The sequence below is a fragment of the Tribolium castaneum genome, chromosome 1 (genome assembly GCF_031307605.1).
Source record: "Tribolium castaneum strain GA2 chromosome 1, icTriCast1.1, whole genome shotgun sequence".
Lineage (NCBI taxonomy): Eukaryota > Metazoa > Arthropoda > Insecta > Coleoptera > Tenebrionidae > Tribolium > Tribolium castaneum.
Window position 1 is genome coordinate 6,815,060 of NC_087394.1, and position 21,147 is coordinate 6,836,206.

Here is a 21,147-nt window from a genome sequence, read left to right on the forward strand (position 1 = left end):
TAATTAAAAATGAAGAAATGATCAATTTTAATTAAACACTCACGAAAGTCAATAATTTCCGGTAAAAGGGATAAATATTTAAACACATTAATCACTGCTTTCCTCTTTATTCAGTACAACATATACTTACATAAATACATTACAAGCAATTAGATGTGTACATAAATTGATTTATAACAATCATGCCAATATTACTAAACTCCGCACAATAAATTGCTTGAATAATTAAATTTCTACATATTTTCATAAAGCGTACATTTGAATATTTTCCTTCAACTATACATTTACAACGTATAAATAAAAAAATAATAGTGATTGCACCTGAATCTAGAATAAGTATATTTTATCAAAACATATGTATACACTCTCTGATCATGATATGTAGGTTAGCAAGGACTCGTATGCGTAGACACTTTCAGTGTAACAGTAAGTAAAAAACACAACCAACAAAAAATTTTTGTGCAAGAAATACTTACCTATTTAGTTAGTTAATGTGAAGTGCTGCTCTACGTTAACCTACATAAAATCAGCCTTTTATTTCTATAACTCTTTTCAGAGACATGTTAGCTTGCGTGCTGTAAAAAACTCTCAAAATAAAAACTACAATAATACAATTTATCTATTATAAAACTAAAGTTTCGTATTGGTACAACAATTAAGTATATTTCAACAGATCAACAACAACCCTAAGCGTTCACTGGTCGACTCGCGAACAACTCCTCAACAACATGACTATCAGCTAACGTACTCACATCCCCCACATCTCGGTCATTAACAGCCACCTTCCGCAAAATCCTCCGCATTATTTTCCCGGACCTTGTCTTAGGCAAAGCTGGCGCATTTTGCACAACATCAGGCTGTGCAAAAGGTCCTATCCTCTCTCTGACAAGCTGCTTCAACTCAGTCAACAACTTGTCGTCAAAGCGAGTCGTGTCCGTCGTTGTGATGAAACAATAAAGGCATTCGCCTTTGACTGGGTGTGGTTTTGCAACAACTGCAGCCTCGGCAACATTCGGGTGTTCGGTTAGAACCGATTCGACTTCAGCGGTTGACATTAAATGTCCGGAGACGTTCAACATGTCATCAACACGTCCTGTGACCCAGAGATAGCCGTCGGCGTCTCTTCGAGCACCGTCTCCAGTGCAGTAATAGCCAGGGAATTTGGAGAAGTAGGTGGTTTCGTATCGGGGGTGGTTGTTGTAAAGGGTGCGCATTATGCCGGGCCAAGGGCGAGCGAAAACGAGGTAACCTTCACCTTCGCCCTTTATCTCGTTGCCGGACTCGTCCAAGAGGGCTGGTTGGACGCCAAAGAAGGGGAATGCCTGAACAAATACAAATTTCCAGTCAGAAATCATCTAATAATCTGAGAAATAACATTTAAAATGGCTGTAATTTTTTCAGGATGGACAAAAAATTGTTTACAAGTTTACAGTCTTTAGTTTAGTTGGTTTCTGTTTTGAGTTTTTCAGTTTTAGTTTTATTACTTTTTCTGTATTTTTTAAGCTTTTCACACTTTCTGTCGTTTAGTTTCTCAGTGTTTCAGTTTACTGTTATATTTTTTTCATTTTTTACTTTCTCACTCTCTCACTTTCTTATTTTCACAGAATTCTAGTTTCCCAGTTTATTCATTCGAAGGTTTTCCATTTAACAATTTTACAATGATTTTAGTTTCTCATTGTTTTATTCTCGCAGTTCTTTAGTTTCGCTGTACTTTAGCATTTCTGTTCTCAATCTTCTAGTTTTTCAAAGTCTCTTACTTTTTGAAAGTTTCAGGAATTCAGCCCTTAAAATTTTCAGGTTCACAAATTTTCGGTCTCTTTGTGTGGCTGTAATTTTTTTCAAGATGGCCTAAAAATTGTTTCCAAGTTTACAGCCTTTAGTTTAGTTGGTTTCTGTTTTGAGTTTTTCGGTTTAAGTTTTATTACTTTTTCTGTATTTTTTTAAGCTTTTCAGTTTTTCAGTTTTGGTTTTATTACTTTTTCTGTATTTTTTTAAGCTTTTCATTCTTTCTATCGTTTAGTTTCTCAGTGTTTCAGTTTATTGTTATGTTTTCTCAGTTTTTACTTTCTCACTCTTTCACTCTCTTATTTTCACAGAGTTCTAGTTTCCCAGTTTATTCATTCGAAGGTTTTTCATTTAACAGTTCTACAATGTCTTTAGTTTCTCATTGTTTTATTTTTGCAGTTCTTTAGTTTCGCCATACTTTAGCATTTCTGTTCTCAGTCTTCTAGTTTTCCAAAGTCTCTTACATTTTGAAAGTTTCAGCAATTCAGCCCTAACAATTTTCAGGTTCTCAGATTTTCGGTCTCTTAGTGTCTAAGTAGGTATTTCAGTTTTTCGAATTCCAAATTTTTTCATTACTCAGTTCTAAAGTTTTTTTTAGTTTCTTTAGTCTTTCATCTAGTTTTTTTCCCAGTTTCTTAGTCCCATTTTCTTAAGCTCTTAGTATTCCGCTTTTTTCAGGTTTTTATTGCTTCAATGTTTCACTTATTCAATTTGTAAATATTTCCATTCCTCATTAATAAAGATACTTTCTCCTCAAAGTTTCAAAGTTTCACTTCTTTCTTAGTTTTTCTTCACATTCTCTGTCTTTTAGTTACACACTCTTCCATTGTGAGTCTCTCAGTTTCGTTTAGTGTTTCAGCTGTTCAGCCCTAAAATTTCTCTATTTCTCAACCTCTCAGTGAATAACAGTTTTTCAATTTGGAATTTTTCGTTTTTTCAGTTCTTTGGAATTTTGTGATTCTAAAACTTCCAATTTCTTAGTTTCTCATTGTTTCAATTTCGCCAGTTTCTTAGTTTCTCAGTACTTCAGCTTTTCTCTTCCTCACTTTTTATTACTAAGTTTTTCAGTTTTAGTTTTATTACTTTTTCTGTATTTTTTTAAGCTTTTCAGTTTTGGTTTTATTTTTTTTGTATTTCTTTAAGCTTTTCACACTTTCTGTCGTTTAGTTTCTCAGTGTTTCAGTTTGCTGTTATATTTTTTTCATTTTTTACTTTCTCACTCTTTCACTTTCTTATTTTCACAGAGTTCTAGTTTCCCAGTTTATTCATTCGAAGGTTTTTCATTTAACAGTTCTACAATGTCTTTAGTTTCTCATTGTTTTATTTTTGCAGTTCTTTAGTTTCGCCGTACTTTAGCATTTCTGTTCTCAGTCTTCTAGTTTTCCAAAGTCTCTTACATTTTGAAAGTTTCAGCAATTCAGCCCTAACAATTTTCAGGTTCTCAGATTTTCGGTCTCTTAGTGTCTAAGTAGGTATTTCAGTTTCTCGAATTCCAAATTTTTTCATTACTCAGTTCTAAAGTTTTTTTTAGTTTCTTTAGTCTTTCATCTAGTTTTTTCCCAGTTTATTAATCTCTTAGTATTTCCGCTTCTCACATCCTCAAGTTTTTAGTTCCTAAAATATGTGTTTTTACTGCTCAGTTATTTGAAAAATACATAATTATCAGTTTCCATTCCTCAGTTATCTTTATACTCTCTTCCTGAAGCGATCTCTAAGTTTCAAAGTTTCTCTTCACATCCTTTGTCTTTTAGTTACACAGTCTACCAATTGTGAGTTTATTGTTTCAGCTGTTCAACCCTTAAGTTTCTCTATTTCTCAATCTCTCTGTGAATTGTAACAGGTTTTCGATTTGAAATTTTTTTTCTCAGTTTTTTTGAATTTTTTGATTCTGAAATTTTCGATTCCTTAGTTTCTCAATGTTTTAATTTCGCAGTTTAGTTTCTCAGTACTTCAGCTTTTCGTTTCCTCACTTTTTATTAGTACGTTTCTCAGATTTTCTCAACAAGTTAGAATGTCTGTTAGTTTATCAATGTTATCGGTTTCTCACTTTTTTAATTCTTCAGTATTTTATATTTTCTGTTCTTAAAATTCTCAGCTTATCAATTTCTTAGTTCCTTATTACTACTCAATTTTTCAAGTATCAGTTATTTAGTTTCAGAGAAGCTTACTTTTCAGTTATTTAGTATTACAACTTCTATTCTTCAAAATATATCAAAAACAATTTTAACAAATTTTTCTATTCTTTAATTTTAAGTTTCTTCATTTACCAGTCTCGTAGTTTATTATTTCAACTTGACAAGTCCTCCGTCTTTGAGTTTCTCAGTAATTTTAGTTTCTTCATGTTCCAGATTTTTTTTTTAATTTTTTTTCTTTTTTCTTTTTTTAAATCTAACAGTTTTTCAGTGTTTAAAATTTTTAGTCCTTAAAATTTTCGGTACCTTAACTCTCAATAGTCAAATCTCTCAGCATTTCAGATACTGAATCAATATTTTATTAATATTTTCTTCGTGTTTCACCATTTATTTCACCTTCAGTCCTAAAATTTCTTAACTACTCAGTTTTAATATATCACTTTTCAATATTAAAGTTTTTTTTCCATTTTTCAGTTCAAAATTTTTCTCAGCCTTTCAGCCCCTTAGATTCTCAGTTTCGTAGTTTGTTCCTCGTCCATAGTTTTTTAGTTCCTTAGTCTTTCAAATTTTAATTCCAAAACTTTCTTAGCTTCACAGTATTTCAGTTTTTCAGTTCTCAGTGTCTAAACTACAAATTAAAAAAAAATCCATTCTGTCTTTCAAACTCTTAGTTTCAATATCTCAGTTTAAAAATTTCTCTGCTTCATACTTCACCAAACTCTTAATATTTTAGTTTTCAGTTCCAGTTTCTTAGTTTTCCAATATTTTTAGTTTTCAATTTCTCTGTCTTTCAAATTCAATTCTTCTAGTTTTTTCACATTGCAGTTTTGCAGTTTTCGTAATTTCTCAAAATTTCAATTTTTCAGTCCCTCTTTCTTAGCTATTACATAGTTTGTCAGTTTTTTTCACTTTTTATTTTCTCATTTTTATAATTTTTAAGATTATGTCTTTCACTCTCGCAATTATTTGTTTTTCTAAATTTTTCAAAATTTAAACGCTTCAGTACTTAGTACTTCCATAAGTTTAAAAACATTTGCTTTTATTTTTTTTCTTTTGGTTCTAAATTTTGTTTCTCAGAGTAGATAAAAAAACAAGAAAATATTGTCAACTTACAGCAGCGCCTGGTTTCATAGGAGTTGCCCCAGGAAGCGGTGTCAAAACATGACCCCCTGTTTCAGTCTGCCAGAAGGTGTCAACAATTGAACATTTTTCTCTTCCGACTAGTTTGTAATACCACATCCAAGCTTCAGGGTTTATTGGCTCACCAACTGAGCCTAATACTTTTAAAGAGGATAGGTCGACTCTAAAAATAAAACAATGTCCTTTTTGTCAAGAGTATAAAGCACAATATTGTACATTTAAATTAACGTGCGAACAAATATGCGAGGTCAAGCTCAATAAACTAGAGTTTAACATAATACACGCGTTTGAAACGGCTATAAATAATTACGCGTGTCGGATTGAGCGCTTCTAAGAAGGATTTGTAAAATAAATTCAAACAAAAAGCTACTGAACTCTTTGTAGAAAAAAAACAAACAAATAGTTACTTAAAAAACTAATGTAATCAAAACAATAATTTGCTTACCTTTTAACAAGATCATCTTCAAATTTCATTAAAGCTCTAATGGCAGTAGGGGCAGTGTAAAACTGATTAACCTTATACTTTTTAACGACTAGCCAGAATCTGTCATTATTTGGATAAAATGGAGTTCCTTCATACTGAAAAAATAAGGTAAGTGTAAACACCAAGCGTTCATAACGCAGTTACAAGAGGAAATTTTTATGTGATCTACCGAGATATAAAAGAAAAAACTGGGAGGAATAAAAGAATGATTTTTAAAATAAATTTATAGCAAGTGTTTATTCCTAAAAGACAAAAAACCGATACATTAAGTTTACAATATTTTTTTCTAAAATATTTTTTCCCTTTGTTTTTGAATAAAAACTCACTTAATTTCGCTATATTTCGCTTAAACTGCTTAAAAAATCATTAAATTATCAGGTAGAAAATGAGAGTGTTTATGCCATTTTTACGAAAAAATAATGCTTGATGAGATTATTTCTGCCTTAGCACATTTTTCAGTTGAAAACACCATTATTTGTCGAATTTTTTGCCTAACATAACCGAAAAAAACATAAGTTCACTTTTATTAATATTTCTTCTAAAAAATTACTAAAACTTGCTGAAAAATGAGATATCAAAGCCAAAAAAAAGACATTATTTTTGACATCTACCTATGTTGATGCTGAAAAATTCACCTTTATTGATAAAATCACGCTGTTTTTGTTTTTTTTTTTCGAGCAATTTTAAACACGTATTTTTAATTAAAAACATCATTTTTCGGTAATAATTCCTCAGAAAAAACTTATTTCCATGCGACCTTTCACAACGAAAAATAGTTTAAGTCAGATCGAAATTTATATTGTTTAGAACTTTTTTGAGGCATACAGAAATATATTAAGCAAAAATTAATGTCCTTTTCAAAAATTTCGCTAAGAACGTAGTAAAAAATGACTTATTTGAGTAAAAATGGTTATTTTTGTCTTTTCCGTATGTTAAAGAATGTTTTTGAACAAAAATAAAACTTTTTTTCGAAATTTCGCTAAAACAAGACGAAAATTCATTTTTGAGAACAAAATTGTGTTTTTTATCTCCTTCAGACAGACGTCTTCCACTAAGAAACAATTTGTTTACAAAATTTAATAAAAAAATAATAAGCTGGCAAATCACTAACTTAGAATTGCCACTTCGAGCCTTTAAACACGTCTTTGGATTAAAAATACTAAGTTTGTCATCAGATTTGACCAAAAAAAGACAAAAATGAGACTTTTTCGGCCGTTTTTAGAAAGTTTATCAATTAAAAAAATATTTTTTGATGAAAATCCTCAAAAATAAAGCTGAAAATTGATAAATATTATGGAAAACTATGTTATTTATGCCATTTAAGCAAGCTTTTGTGCTACAAATTCTTTTTTTCACTGAAAATGTTTCCCATTTTCTTTCAAAAACTCATTTCCATAGAAATTATCTTTTTCAAGCATCTTCCAGTGAGAAATTTGATCACGAAATTTAGTAAAAAAACAAAAGTGAAAAATCATAAAAAAAAAATTAACCAAAAAAAAATCTGGAAAACCACAAATAAACAATGACGGAATTTTTGCCTTTTCGAGCATTTACATACGATTTTGAAGAAAAACTCCCTCTTTATTTAAAAAGTTACATATTTTCGTTGAAGTTATTTGATTGATTGATAACTTATAACAAAAGGAAAAGCAGACCCACTTTCATTTGCTACTTTTTTGGCGAAACAATTTACCAAATTAAAGTGGGTCTGCCTTCCCTGAATATCGAATTAGTTATCAGTTATTACTTATCAGTCACATTTTTTCCTTGAGATATTAAAAAACCAAACGAAATTATTTTTTGACGTTATTTTTGACTCTTTCTCGAGTTTAAACACAACTTTGACTTAAGTAATCATTTTTACGAAATTTTCCCAAACCGGAAGATAAAAATCACTCACAAGTACGTCAGTTCGCATTTTTTTTTCAGTTAGAGATACATTTATATCTTTTTGTGTATTCAACTATATTAATTTACTTAATAAATATAACAATACCTACTGAAGAAATATAATGTAAGTAAAAAAAATGAAAACAAAACGAAGAAAAAAAAAAAGAAAAAATTACCTAAGCAAAAGAAAAATTAATTGCTCATAATAAATTTTATTTGGCGATTTAACTGGTGTATGCGGCGTTTTGTAAAATATAGAGCGGTGTCGAAACTGGGTAAAAGTTTTTTTAAACAAAAAATTTTCAATAAATAACAAGTGTTCAATAATTATTCAGATCGCCTATGTCACAAAAAACGTATGTCTTGCTAACAATACAAAACAATGACAAAAGATGACAGCTGTCAGTGTCAGGCCAAAAATTCACACGTTAAACTGAGCTTGCAGAGTAAATTCTTGAACGTCTGCATACAATTATCATGATTTGCAATGTGGTTTTTATCAAAAACTCCTAAATGCAAAAATAAGACAGTTGACAGCAAACCATATGAACTTATGAACCTACGTTCATGCTAAAAAGAGAAAACCACAGCAAACCACGACCAGAAAAATTATTGAACAGTTCAAAAAAAAATCTTTTAAGACTTTATTAATGTTCAGACTGCCTGTAATTTTTTGTAAGCATTATGCTAACTGTTGTATTGCTCTTAAAACTCAGATAATTCATCAAACCTTTATCGGATTTGATCTAATTTAAAAAAAAAATTGGATAACAAATGGATAACAAATTAAATCTCAATGAGAAGAGAAAGACCATTACACACGTGGGTTTTTTAAAATAAAAAAAATATGTTAGAAAACTTGCAGCAAAAAATTTAAAATTTCAGTAAAGTATTTGAAATTCTTTAAAAAAAATTCCTGCACTGAAATTACATTAAATATTCGACTCTCTTTGATTGTATTACATAAAAATCTCCCTTCGTAAATTAATTTATCAAAAATTATTATCACTGTAGATATCTACAGATTATTGTTATTGCATCATGTAATCACCAATTAACGAACCAAAAATTCAATTAGATCATTATCTCCCACTTCCACACTTATTGTTACACATCAACCTGCCATTATCGTAAAACTCAATTGACGTATACCCGAATACAATAACCATTATAAACAGTGACCGTTGAACACTTAACAGCGAACAATCACTTTACCAATTCATTGTTGCAAAGCCTTACCAGAACCGAAGTTGCACAATTCGCCAACGGCCCATACACCACATACGTGTGTCCAGTGATCCAGCCAATATCAGCAGTACACCAATAAACATCATTCGGCTTGTAATCAAACACGTATTTAAACGTGGTGGCCGCGTACAACAAATACCCCGCTGTTGTGTGTACCACACCTTTGGGCTTTCCAGTTGAACCACTCGTGTACAACATAAACAAGGGATCTTCAGCTTGAACCCACTCTGGCACACAATCAGTTGACGCTTGAGGAACAATATCGTGCCACCAAACATCGCGACCTTCTTGCATTGGCGTCTAAATATCACACAAAAATTAAAAAAAAATTATATAAATAATTATAAAAATAAATTATAAATACCGGATGCTCAAAAACCGGCGCACCAACTCATTGGAGTGTGGTAAAGAATTCTTTGCATTAAAGTTATTGATAAATAAAGAATTTTAAATAAATGATATGTGGCAACGTTGTCTAACAGTCGTGATCGCAATAGAATTTGATCAACAATAAAAATAAATTATTTTTTAAACGGTTTCCTAAGAAATAATTCCCAGTGTTGGCACATCTACACATTGAGATTTTTTTGATAAATTTTAATTTTTTTAAATTAAAAAAAACTGTTAAAGTCTGAAAGTAAATTTAAAAATAATTATTCATCGTTTTGTTACGGAACGATTACCTGGTATGAAACATAAAAACATTTCAGAAATAAAATTAACTAAACGCCCTCTGGTGATGACTTTTGAACTATGTCGAAAACAGTAAAGAAATTTTCGTAATTCCACATTTAACTGACATTTAATGCATTGTTCAATAATTTTGTGTGTATAGTGTTAATTACTTACAATAGAAAGAATCACTTTAAAAGTACGTTGTGGTAAATACTAGCGTTGACTTTGGTTCTGTAGTTTTTCGTGGTATAAAGTGTTTATTGTTGAAATTTGAAAGTGGATAAAAAGTGAAAAACCTTTAAATTTTGATTACAAAGTGTTATCAAACAGTTGTCTAATTAAAGATTATAAGTAATGGATCACAGCGAACACAAAGTTTGGCTCAAGAAACCAATAAATTAGTGAAGTGTGTGAATTTTAGGTTAGAATTTTCCACTGAAAAAATCATGAAATGCTGCGGTAAATCTACAAAACTACAATTAAGATTAACAACTGCTGATACATTTAAACGTAAATTATGCCAAAAGGTAGTAGGCTTTTCAATGTCTTTGTAATAATTTTCCAATAAAGAAAGTGAACCAAACAGTCATTCGTTATTCGTGTTTTCCTCGTCATCTCTCATTTGTCAACATAAGTTTCCGCATAGGCAATGTAATAATTGTGAAGCCCCAAAAATTCGTACAACGCTCAAAATATCCGAATAAACATTTTCCCGCCATTTATGGTTACTGTTTTCGACCTAGCTCAGTGGCGCCCCCAACGGTAATTTTACTTCCGAATTTGATCAACAATAAAAATAAATTATTTTTGAAACGGTTTCCTAGGAAATAATTCCCAGCGTTGGCACATCTACAAACTGTGATTTTTTTGATAAATTTTAATTTTTTTAAATTAAAAAAACTGCTAAAGTCTGATGGGAAATTTAAAAATAGTTATTCATCGTTGTGTTAGGGAACGATTACTTAGTGTGAAACCTAAAAACATTAAAAAATAATGAAAGCTGAAGAAGTTAACAAAATAAGTTTGTAGCTCTAGATATTTTAAAATATGACATTAGGAATTTTTTCAAGATTTTTTCCGTGATCTACACATGCTTCTCAACAACGTACCACTAAGTTGGTGCGCCAGTTTTTGAGCACCCTGTATAATTATAAATTATAAGTAAATTATTATATAATTTATAAATTATATAAATAATTATAAAAATCATATAAATAATTAAAATTATTTTTTTAATGTTAAGCCTCACTTTATTGTTCCGATTCTTTTGAACCCCAGATGGCGAAGTAACGCGGCCCAAGTGCGACACCACTATGCAAGTTTTCACATTGTGGCCTTTCTGTGCACATTTATTCATCGATTGATCACAGATATTTTTCAAGGAGAGGAGTTTTTCTCCTCGCCAGACGCCGTCTGCTGTTACGAGAACGCGGGCTTCACAGTCGAGGATGCGTTCGGCGAAAGAATCGGCCGAAAATCCTGCAAACTAAGTACAAAAAATTGAAAGGATGATGTAAAAATTAGCAAAACAGGCGCAGTCTGCGACCTCCAGAAATTTAATTTATGAAATCTGTGCGTGTGTTAATGGTTATTATAATTTCATAATTCATTGTGTTTCTAATGCACTTCCTTTTAATTACGTTTGTTTAATGTTATAACAAAGAATTGGATTATCATAACTATGTAATAACTAAGCAAAAGCGTGTTTTATTACACGTGAAGTGGTTGCGTTTAACGTAATTGTCGTCGAGACGAATAATCGAAACAAAAACGAATAAAAAGGCAATGATGTTTTTTTTCCGTAAAACATTTAAATAAAAAACTAAAAAACAAAAAGTCACAAATGCGACATCCACTTGTCTTTTGGTTACTGACTTGTTTATTGATATTTTTTTTCATAATTTCAACCACCAAGCCTGTATTTACAAATGTCCATACATTTTTTACATTTCCTTGAGTGCGTCGACAAAAGCTACGAAAACATGACTAAATTTAGATTCTTAAATTTTCCTGGAAAAATTTATTAAACAATAAATTGCAGATTTTTTATTGTGGACCGCTTGGCTTGTTAATTTATTACATTCTAGAAAACATATGACTTTTTTTAGTTTGGTTATTAATTTATACATCACCGAAACCATGCCTGTCTTTAAAATGCCTATATTTTTTTCTGGAAAAGTTTAGTTTAATAAATACATTAAGTTTTTTTATTTTTTTATTTTCTTTTAGACTGTTTGATTGTTAATTTATATTACATTCCAGAAAGAGTTTAGAATCTACATTTTTCTAGAAAAGTTTAATAAATAGATACATTACACAGATTTTTTAACATAATAATTTTTCCTCTTCTTTTAGACCGTTTGATTATTAATTCGTTACATTGCAGAAAACACATAGTCTTTAAAAATATTAAATTCGTCTGAAAAATTTTATAAACATTACAGATTTTTTTCTTTTAGATCGCTTCGTTATTAATTTATTAAATTCCAAAAAACATGCCTGACTTAAAATAATAAATTCTTAAATTTATCTAAAAAATTTTAATAACACATTACAAAACTTATTTTCAGTTCTTTTTAACGTTTATTTTTTTGAGACTTGGTTATTAATTTATCACAAGTACATTACAGAAACAATGTCTTAAAATTCCAATTTCTTAAAAAATAAAAAAAAATTACAAAATTTTTATTGTTTTATTTTTATTTTGTTGTATATTTATTATTTTATTTATTTTCTATTTTCTCTTGAACCGCGTCTTTATGAAATTATTACATTCCAGAAAACATGTCTGACTTAAAAATACCAATTTTTTTCTGGAAAATTTTAATAAACACATTACAATTTTTTTTAATTTTTCAATTTTTCCTTTTCTTTCAAACCGCTTGTTTATCAATTTATTCCGAGTTGATTACAGAAAACTTGTCTGCCTTATAATTCCTAAAAAAATTTATAAAATTTCAATAAAACATAACAACGATTTTTTCATTTTTATTGTCTTTTATTTTCTTCTTGACCAATGAGTTATGAACTTATTACATTGAAAACAAAAAAATTACAAAGAAAACAGACGAAAAATTCTAATAAACACATTAAATTTTTTTTGTTCTATCATATTTTTTATTTTGTTTTAAGCTGTTTCATTACAAATTTGTTACAATACAAAAAACACGTGTGTCTTTAAGATTCTTAAATATTTCTGGAAAAGTTTAATAAACTTTAATAATAAACAAAGATTTTTTTATATCATTATTTTTTTCTATTTCCTTAATAATAACCGCTTGGTTATTAATTTATTTATTAGATTACAAAAACATGCCAGACTTTAACATCCTTAAAGTTTTTCTACGAGATTTTCAAAAACTCATGATTTAGCAAAGCTTTCAATTGTAACACCCTGTATAAGTATCTTTCTTTTAGTATTTTCTACTAATCTTTTGTCTCCTAATTACATATTTCATAAACTCTGTAATAGAAAATGAAGAAGATAAATAATAACTAAGTGTTTTTTGTTTAAATTATTGTCTGCAGCTTTCAGAATATAATTATTGACAAAAGAAAAAGTGCCATAAACAATATAATAAATAATTTTGATTTTGAATTATACGAACAAATGTTTCAAAACTTAGTTTTTTCAAGCAAAATTAAATTTAATTTAGATCGTTAAATTTTCACAATTACACATTTAGTAAACCAAAATACTGTAGTAAAAAATATATAGATATTTTTAAAACCATTAGTCTATAGAAAATACCAAATAATGATAAAAATAAGAAAATAATAATGATGAAAAAACGTGCTAGAAATAATGTAAACATATTTTTCAAAAAAAGTGAAAAAAAGTTCTAAAAATATTAAAAAAATTTTTTTTTGCTTTTAATTTATTATATTTATTTCTTAAAGTTTAGTTTTCCTTTTAGACAAAGAAAATAATGTAGAAAGTTATATTTCCTAAATTATTGAAGTCAGCGTAACGCTGCTTGAAGCTTAAATTAATTAATAAATAAAAAAGTAAAATAAGCCAAAAAAAAACAAAAACATCAGAAAAATTGTATTCTTGAAGAATAGTTACCTTCTTATAGTATTTTTTGACTCTTTTTGAAAACTATCGAAATTTTTTTACGTATTTTTTGCATAAAATAACATTTAAACATCGTTTGTTTTAGAATGATATAAGAAATATATTTTTATTATTGTTTTTGTATTGCAACTTAATACTTAAAGAGAAAGATTTATTCTCCAGTATTTAAACATACATAAGAGATAATAATTAGTTATCAGTTAATAAATTTTGATAAGAAATTGTAGAAAAATTCTAAAAACAATTATAAAAAAATATTTACAAAAAAAAACATAAAAACTGTGCAAAAAATGTTGCGAATCTAATTGTAACATTAAAAAAAACTTTAACTTGTAATCTTTTCTATTTACCGTACTAGACAAATACTAAAAATTAAAAAAGTTAAAAAATTTTAATCACTAAAGTGACAAAATATTGTCCTTTATGACCTAAAATTTTTGCCAGGTTGGTAGCAATGTCAATGACCAGCAAAATATCAACCACAGAAAGAAAAACTCAATTACCTTTCAGTTGCTTTGCGAATTTTTTCACGATATTGAATTTTAATCGAATACTTTAATAGTACTAGTGTTATAACTTCCTTGTTATGACAATTATTTTATGTGCCATAAAAATAACGTCCTAACACTATTAACACACAAACCGTAAATTGTTTTTAACAACGTAGTATTCAATTGTTTTAGAAACAATTGTGCATTAAACTGAATAATGTAAATATTATACCACAAGGGAATGAACTGCTCCAATCCGTGCACATCCTAGTAAGGTTATCACAGCTTCAAGGATCATAGGCATGTAAACAGCAACCCTGTCGCCTTTTTTCACTCCTTTACTTCGCAAAACATTCGCAAATCTGCAAACTTCCTCCAGTAATTTTTTATAAGTTAGGCGGCTGTAATCGTCCGGGTGGTTCCCCTCCCTGAAAAAAATTAATTATTGTCACTAAAAATAAATTATCTTAAAATTAAACATCGATGTTTGAAACTTTGTACATGGTATGATACGAAACATCAGGTGTTTTATTAAATGATAACATCTAACGGAAATTCTATCACAAACAATGATGTAACTTTTTAATAAAAATACTGTTCACTTTAAGACTTCAAATTTCCAAAAAATCGTTGTTTGTTGTTCAAAAGTGCAACAACAGGAAATAATTTAAGTCAGTGTTATTACAACATTTTTAAAAGACTTGCGAACAATAATAGAACTATTTTGTGTGGAGTTCAAAGTGTAAAATTTATTTTAATAACAATATAAGAGCGGTATAATGTAAGTAAAATGCATGACACCTCACCTTTAATTTGCAAAAACGAATAATTACCACTCGTCATAGTAAGTCATGACTCAGGCTATTTTTCAGCGTAGACTAGAATTCCCTATTAAAACTGATACAGCAAATAATTTACTTCGATTTTAATAATAGATTTAATTAAGACTTAATTTTTATTGTACGTTATTTATTCACCAATGCCACAAAAACAGCCAAAATTTTCCAAATTATTCATGCAAAAAAAATAACGCGAAATTATACCGCTGAATAAATAGTGTTTTTCCACATAACCCAAAAAATAACAAAATTTCGTCACGCGAATAAAACTCGAGCTGTGGCAATTTTCCATGAATAATTTTTGAAAAAATAATGACGCAAAAATCGTACACCTTGCTGTCAAATCCAAAGTAAATTTTCCAGCCAATTACATGAAATAATGTTGATAAAAAATTAAGCTAAAATATTTAAATAAGAGAACCGTTCAAGGCTAGACAATGATTGTTAGACACGCAAGAATAACAGAAGAGAATATTGTGTAACAAAAACAAATTCGGGTAAAAGAAACCCGTTCAAGCGTCATTACTTATTTCCATAAATTTCAATGCAATTTTGTAAATGAGTCTAGCTTGTGACAAATGACAATTTAAAAATGTTCGAAAAAAAGCAACAAATGTCAGTATTGCGTTTCATTTTAGATAAAATTTGCGTCACATATGGCTTTGAGATTTTTTTAAATGCGTACAATACATTGAATACAAAAAGTGAACACGCACATGTAGCCTTGAATAAACATAATCAGAATTTGTTATGTGCCTCTACTTACTATAAGGTCACTAGTAAAGAATATCCACGTTTCATTACGTATCGGATTTTTAATTTCCCGCTAAAAACAAAACATACATGTGGCCTTGAAACAGTTTTGACGATTTTGATAACACCTAGCTAAACTCTTTTATTTACAAAGATAATAGTGGTACTTAAAATATGAAGATAAGAAAATTTAAACATGAACAATGAATAACTAATTATAAAAGTGAACAAAAGTAATTGAAATCTGGTTTATGATAGCAATTACAAAAATTTTGTAAAAAAATAGTAAATATTTTTATACCTGAAAAGGTATTACTCTATTATAAAAATAAAAAACAAACCTAAAATCATTGCTATTATTTTGTAAACGTATTCACAAATCAAATATGTAGTAATTTTTTTTATACTACATTATGGCTTTTTAGGTCGTTATCAATCAGATTTATCAAATAAAAATTAATAAATTCGATTGTTCATTTTTTTAACTAAATTATTAATTGCTAAAAGTTTTAAAACTGTAAAGTAACGGTTTTTCAAATTCATAAAAAAACAGCTAATAAAAAGTCATTCTTTTAATAAAGGCAATTAAATATGTCAACACAAATTTTGTGTATTAAATTTTAATTTTACTTAAATAGAAATAAACATTTTTTCTTAAATCTAACAATTAAAAATATGTACCAAAAAACAAAAAACAGCAAAAAGAAAATTTTGTATCTATACATCAAGTTAATGATTAGTTCCAAAATAGCATACCACAAAATAAAACTTTAAAAAATCAACAAAAAAGGTGTTTAAACAAATTTAAAATATTTTTTGTACAACAAAGAGATGTTCGCACTCTAATAAAGAACTTTCCACGACAGAAATGTGCATGGCATAGTAAAAAATTAAAACGAAAAATAAAATATAAAACACAGAACAAATTCACGACAAAAAGTTTAAATTAACGACAACAGTAAAACAAATTAAAAACAAAAATAAGAAATTTATCATAATAAATTAAAGCAAAATTAACGAAACAACACTGAAATAAGACACCGAGGAATTTATTTCCCTAAAATAAAATAAATTAAATTAAGTAAAAAATAAAAATAATTTAAATAGAAAAAAATTAATAGCTTAAACTGATAGTCCACTGACTACATTTATTTATTGTTGAATTACTTTTTGTTAAAAATGTGAGTTTTTTACTTGAACATTGTGTGTATTTTTTTAGTTTTTCCACAATTTCGTATATTAAAATAATTAAATTATTGAAATATTCATTCATAAATTTTTTATTTCTAGTGTGATAATTGTTGGTAGCAATAAGATTACGTATATTTTAATTTTTACTTAATTAATTATTTTTTAGAATTAGCTACATTTTTAACGCACAAAACGACATTTCAGCATCGTTTGCTTCAGAATGATGTAATAAATATTTTTGTGCGACAACTTTATTAATTTCAATTATAAAAAATACCAGAAAAATTAGAAAAAAAATCGCTCATATTATGAAAAAGTAGAGTGTATTCATTCAGTAAAGATATACTTTCAGCAATATCACCGTTTATATTTCCCAAAAATTATCTATTTAATCAAATGTTAATGCAATGTTAATTAATATTAATAAAGAAAAATGTTATAATCTTATTAATTGTTTTAAATATGAGACTAATTATGTACACCATCAGAAAGTGAACAAATAAACAAAAATAACAACTACTCAAAAAATTAAGAGTGTAAATTATCAGACCGATTAAAAAAAATAACAAAGGTGTTTAAACGAAAAATTATCTTTTGCACAATAAAAGAAATGTTTCACTTAAAAAAAAACTTTACAAAAATTGGTAGCGAAAGATAAAATATAAACGACAGAGGAGAACAAACTCACGACAAAAATTACAATTAACAACAACAGCAAAACATAAGTGAAAAATAAATGCTAAATTAAAAGAAAGAGATTAATAATATAAACTGATAGTTTTTGTTAACTGCCAAATTTTTACCCTCGATCATTGTTCTACATTCAGTACATTCTTTTCTACATTCTTTTTTTTTTCTCTAAGTGTGTGATTTTTTTATCTTTTTCTATAATTCCTTTCTAATTAAAATGAATAAAAATATAAATAAAACTAATAAAATATTGAATCTTTTTTTATTTCAATTAACAAATTTTTGCACAAAAATTAAGATTTTAGCAACATTTGCTTCAAAATGATATAAGAAATAGTTTTAGCGTAGCAACTTCATTTTTATTAAGAGTAATAGAAAAATTCGAAAAAATTCAAAAGCATAAATAAAAACACATGTAGGTACTTTTAGCAGACTCAAGTTTTAAATTTCTCACAATCATTTGTCAATGCAATGTTTAATTTCAAATTAAATTTTAATTCGTCTTCCATGAACTGACAATAATGTTTATATCCCATTTTTTCTTAAAAAAAAAAACAAATTGATGCCAAAAAATCATTGAATAAAAAGCAATACAGGCAATTTTCTAAATTCTGATCAAAAATAAACATTCCATTTATTTTTTTGAAAAAATATTCATTTCCAAAAACTGTGTTTAATATTGTTTTTCGAATATCACTTTAAACATACCAAAATTAAAAATACAAATCGAGAGGTTTGAAAAAATGTAAACGAAACAATTTTTGTTTTGTTGAAAAAATGTTTCACTTAAAAAAACTTTACAAAAATTGGTAACAAAAAATAAAACATAAACAAAAGAAGAGAACAAATTCACGACAAAAATTACAACAACAGCAAAACATAAGTGAAAAACAATTGCTGAATTAAAAGAAAGAGAAGATTAATAATACAAACTGATTTGTTAACTGCAAAATTTTTACCCTCGATCATTGTTCTACATTCAGTCGCGCATTCTTTTTTTTTCTCTAAGTGTGTGATTTTTTAATCTTTTTCTATAATTCCTTTCTAATAAAATAAATTAAAATATAAATAAAAACAATAAAATATTCAATCTTTTTTTATTTCTATTAACGAATTTTTGCACAAATTAAGATTTCAGCAACATTTGCTTCACAATGATATAAGAAATAGTTTTAGCGTAGCAACTTAATTAATTTTAATTAAAAGTAATACAAAATTTCGACAAAATTCAAAAGCATAAATAAAAATACATATAGGTACTTTTAGCAGACTCAAGTTTTAAATTTCTCACAATCATTTGTCAATGTAATATAAATGGTAACTTAATGTTTAATTTCAAATTAAATTTTAATTCGTCTTCCATGAACTGACACATAATGTTTATATCCCATTTTTTCTCAAAAAAAAAAATTGATGCCAAAAAATCATTGAATAAAAAGCAATACAATTCTGATCAAAAATAAACATTCCAAATATTTTTTTGTAAAAATATTAATTTCCAAAAACTGTGTTATATTGTTTTTCGAATATCACTTTAAACATAGCAAAAATAAAAATACAAATCGAAAGGTTTGAAAAAATGTAAACGAAACAATTTTCAAATTTGAATATAGGTACAAAATTTATTGACAGTATAGAGTAAGAAATTGTGACTAGTATTTTGAATTTATTTCACAACTTATTAGTTCTTTTATTTATAGATTGTTGAATTTCATCGATTAATTTAATAACGCAACTATAAAATTGTATTAAAAATTATTTAAAAAGCAATTAATATATCACTCAGTAATTATTCTCATTAAATAACTCACACAACAATAATGAAATGGTTAAAGACTTGATTAAAATGCCTGGGATACCCAAGCAAAATTTCCAACACAATTACTGAGAATTTCTACGAATTGGAAATACTAGAACAGTGTTTATACTTTTTTAATTTCACAAAATTAATTTGAAAAAATAATAACTTAAACCGAAGTTAAGTTTAACCAGACTTGTATTTTTATGTAAAAAAATTGATTTTAAATCTAACTAGAACGATTTTGCGCATGCTTGCCCCAAAGTACACACACGATAAAAATCGTGTAAAGATAATACTGTTCTATTAAAATATATCGTAATGTTATCTCATTAAAATGTGCGCACACATGTCTCGCAAACCCAGCTGTCTTTCAAGTGTTCCCCGACCTTCCTTACTTCACCACAAAATCGATATCCATTCCGGAATGTGAATTTTTAACCCGCCTTTGCCTTGACTTAAATAATTCCCCATCCACTTACCAATAAAACGCAACTTTGTCCCCGAACCCATTTTTCACATTTCGATCCAGCAAATTATAGGCGATATTCGTGGTCGCCCCGTCCAGCCATTTGGTGTAAATGGGCCCCTTTCTGATGTCAAAATTGTAGCGAAAAAACGAGTTAATGTCGATCGGGGTCTCCCAGTAGAATTGCTTGGCGATTTCACCCCAGAACTCCTCAGGGTTGTCTATCGATTTCTGGTACATTTCCTGGTATTGTGCGAAGGACGAGACGAACGCATTTTTCGCCACGGAAGGGTTGGGCAGGTAAACGGACTTTTCAGACGGCATTTTGACGCGGTTTTTTCACCACCTTTCGAAAACAAAACTTGAACGCGACTGAAGTGGCGGACGCGCCAGCCACTGATTATTCGTTTAAAGGTGAGTATACGTTTGCGCACTCCCTTAAATTCTGTTCATTGAACGATAAACGCAACTTTATTCGCATCTGGTGATGTTAAGTCACTCGCACAAGAGATGGCAAAAGGACGAATTGAGTGAGTCATGAGGACACCTCATGATAGCCGAAAAATAATATAATAACCAAGTCCTGATTAGCAATCATGTTTTGATTGCTCAATTTTAGAAACACCGAAAAAATAATTAAATTATTCCAAAAACACAGCAAATTGTTCTATTTTTTGGCAATTATCCATTGGGTCAGTGACAAGTGGGTCGGAATAAATTTGTGTCTTATGCAAGTTTGGTCGAATTATTCGTATTTGTTAACAATGAGCGTACGAAATTTAATTATTTAATTGTGTCAAGTGATAACAGGAGATTTGGGTTCGTGGTGAGTGAATGAAGAGTGATTGTAGCAGCGGAAACGTTCATGCAAAAATACAAAAGTGCTGTCTCATTGAACTAGAACTACAATGAAATATTTCACTGGACGTAAGGTGTTGTGGATATTTTGTAAATCAATAGACTGATATGATAATAATCCCATAAATATCTTGTATGAATTAAGAAAATTTGTGTCCTCTTTATCATATCTACGTCATCGTGAGTGCAAAGTTTGCTATTGTACTTAATGCTTTCTAAAATATGTGTACTAATATTTGGACGAGTTACTTTCACACGTTTACTTGTGTTAGTTTTGGTGCAGACTAGACTACCAACGTTTCATTAAACTTATACTATTAAAAAATAAATTTGGTAATTGTACAAAATTTCAGATTTTTTATTACTCGTATTTTTTTACAATGTACTCCGTAGTTGTGCCACTGTATCACAATGACACTAAATTGACTAAATTAAATGCAGTTTCAACAAAAAGACTAAAAAGCACTCAATGAGTTACATTTAAAACAAAAAGGTGATAAATAAATACTCGAAGATGAGAGTTTAATTTATCTTATCGTTAGAAATTTTATGTAAAAAGTATACCTAATAATTACACTGTCCTCTCAAAGTATTTGGCTTAATTTTATCGATTAAAAAAAATTCAA

The 21,147-nt window shown here is 28.3% G+C and overlaps 1 protein-coding gene across 1 annotated transcript; it reads right to left on the reverse strand.

Moving 5' to 3' along the window:
- Positions 1-91: 91 nt before the first annotated feature.
- On the reverse strand, positions 92-20,083 carry AcCoAS (Acetyl Coenzyme A synthase). The gene is made up of 7 exons (XM_015984607.2): positions 19,677-20,083; positions 14,156-14,351; positions 10,604-10,840; positions 8,671-8,979; positions 5,503-5,636; positions 5,031-5,220; positions 92-1,322 (listed from the first exon to the last, which is right to left on the reverse strand). Exons 1-7 carry the CDS (start codon positions 19,985-19,987, stop codon positions 687-689), a joined length of 2,013 nt encoding a protein of 670 aa, XP_015840093.1. The 5' UTR covers positions 19,988-20,083; the 3' UTR covers positions 92-686.
- Positions 20,084-21,147: the final 1,064 nt, after the last annotated feature.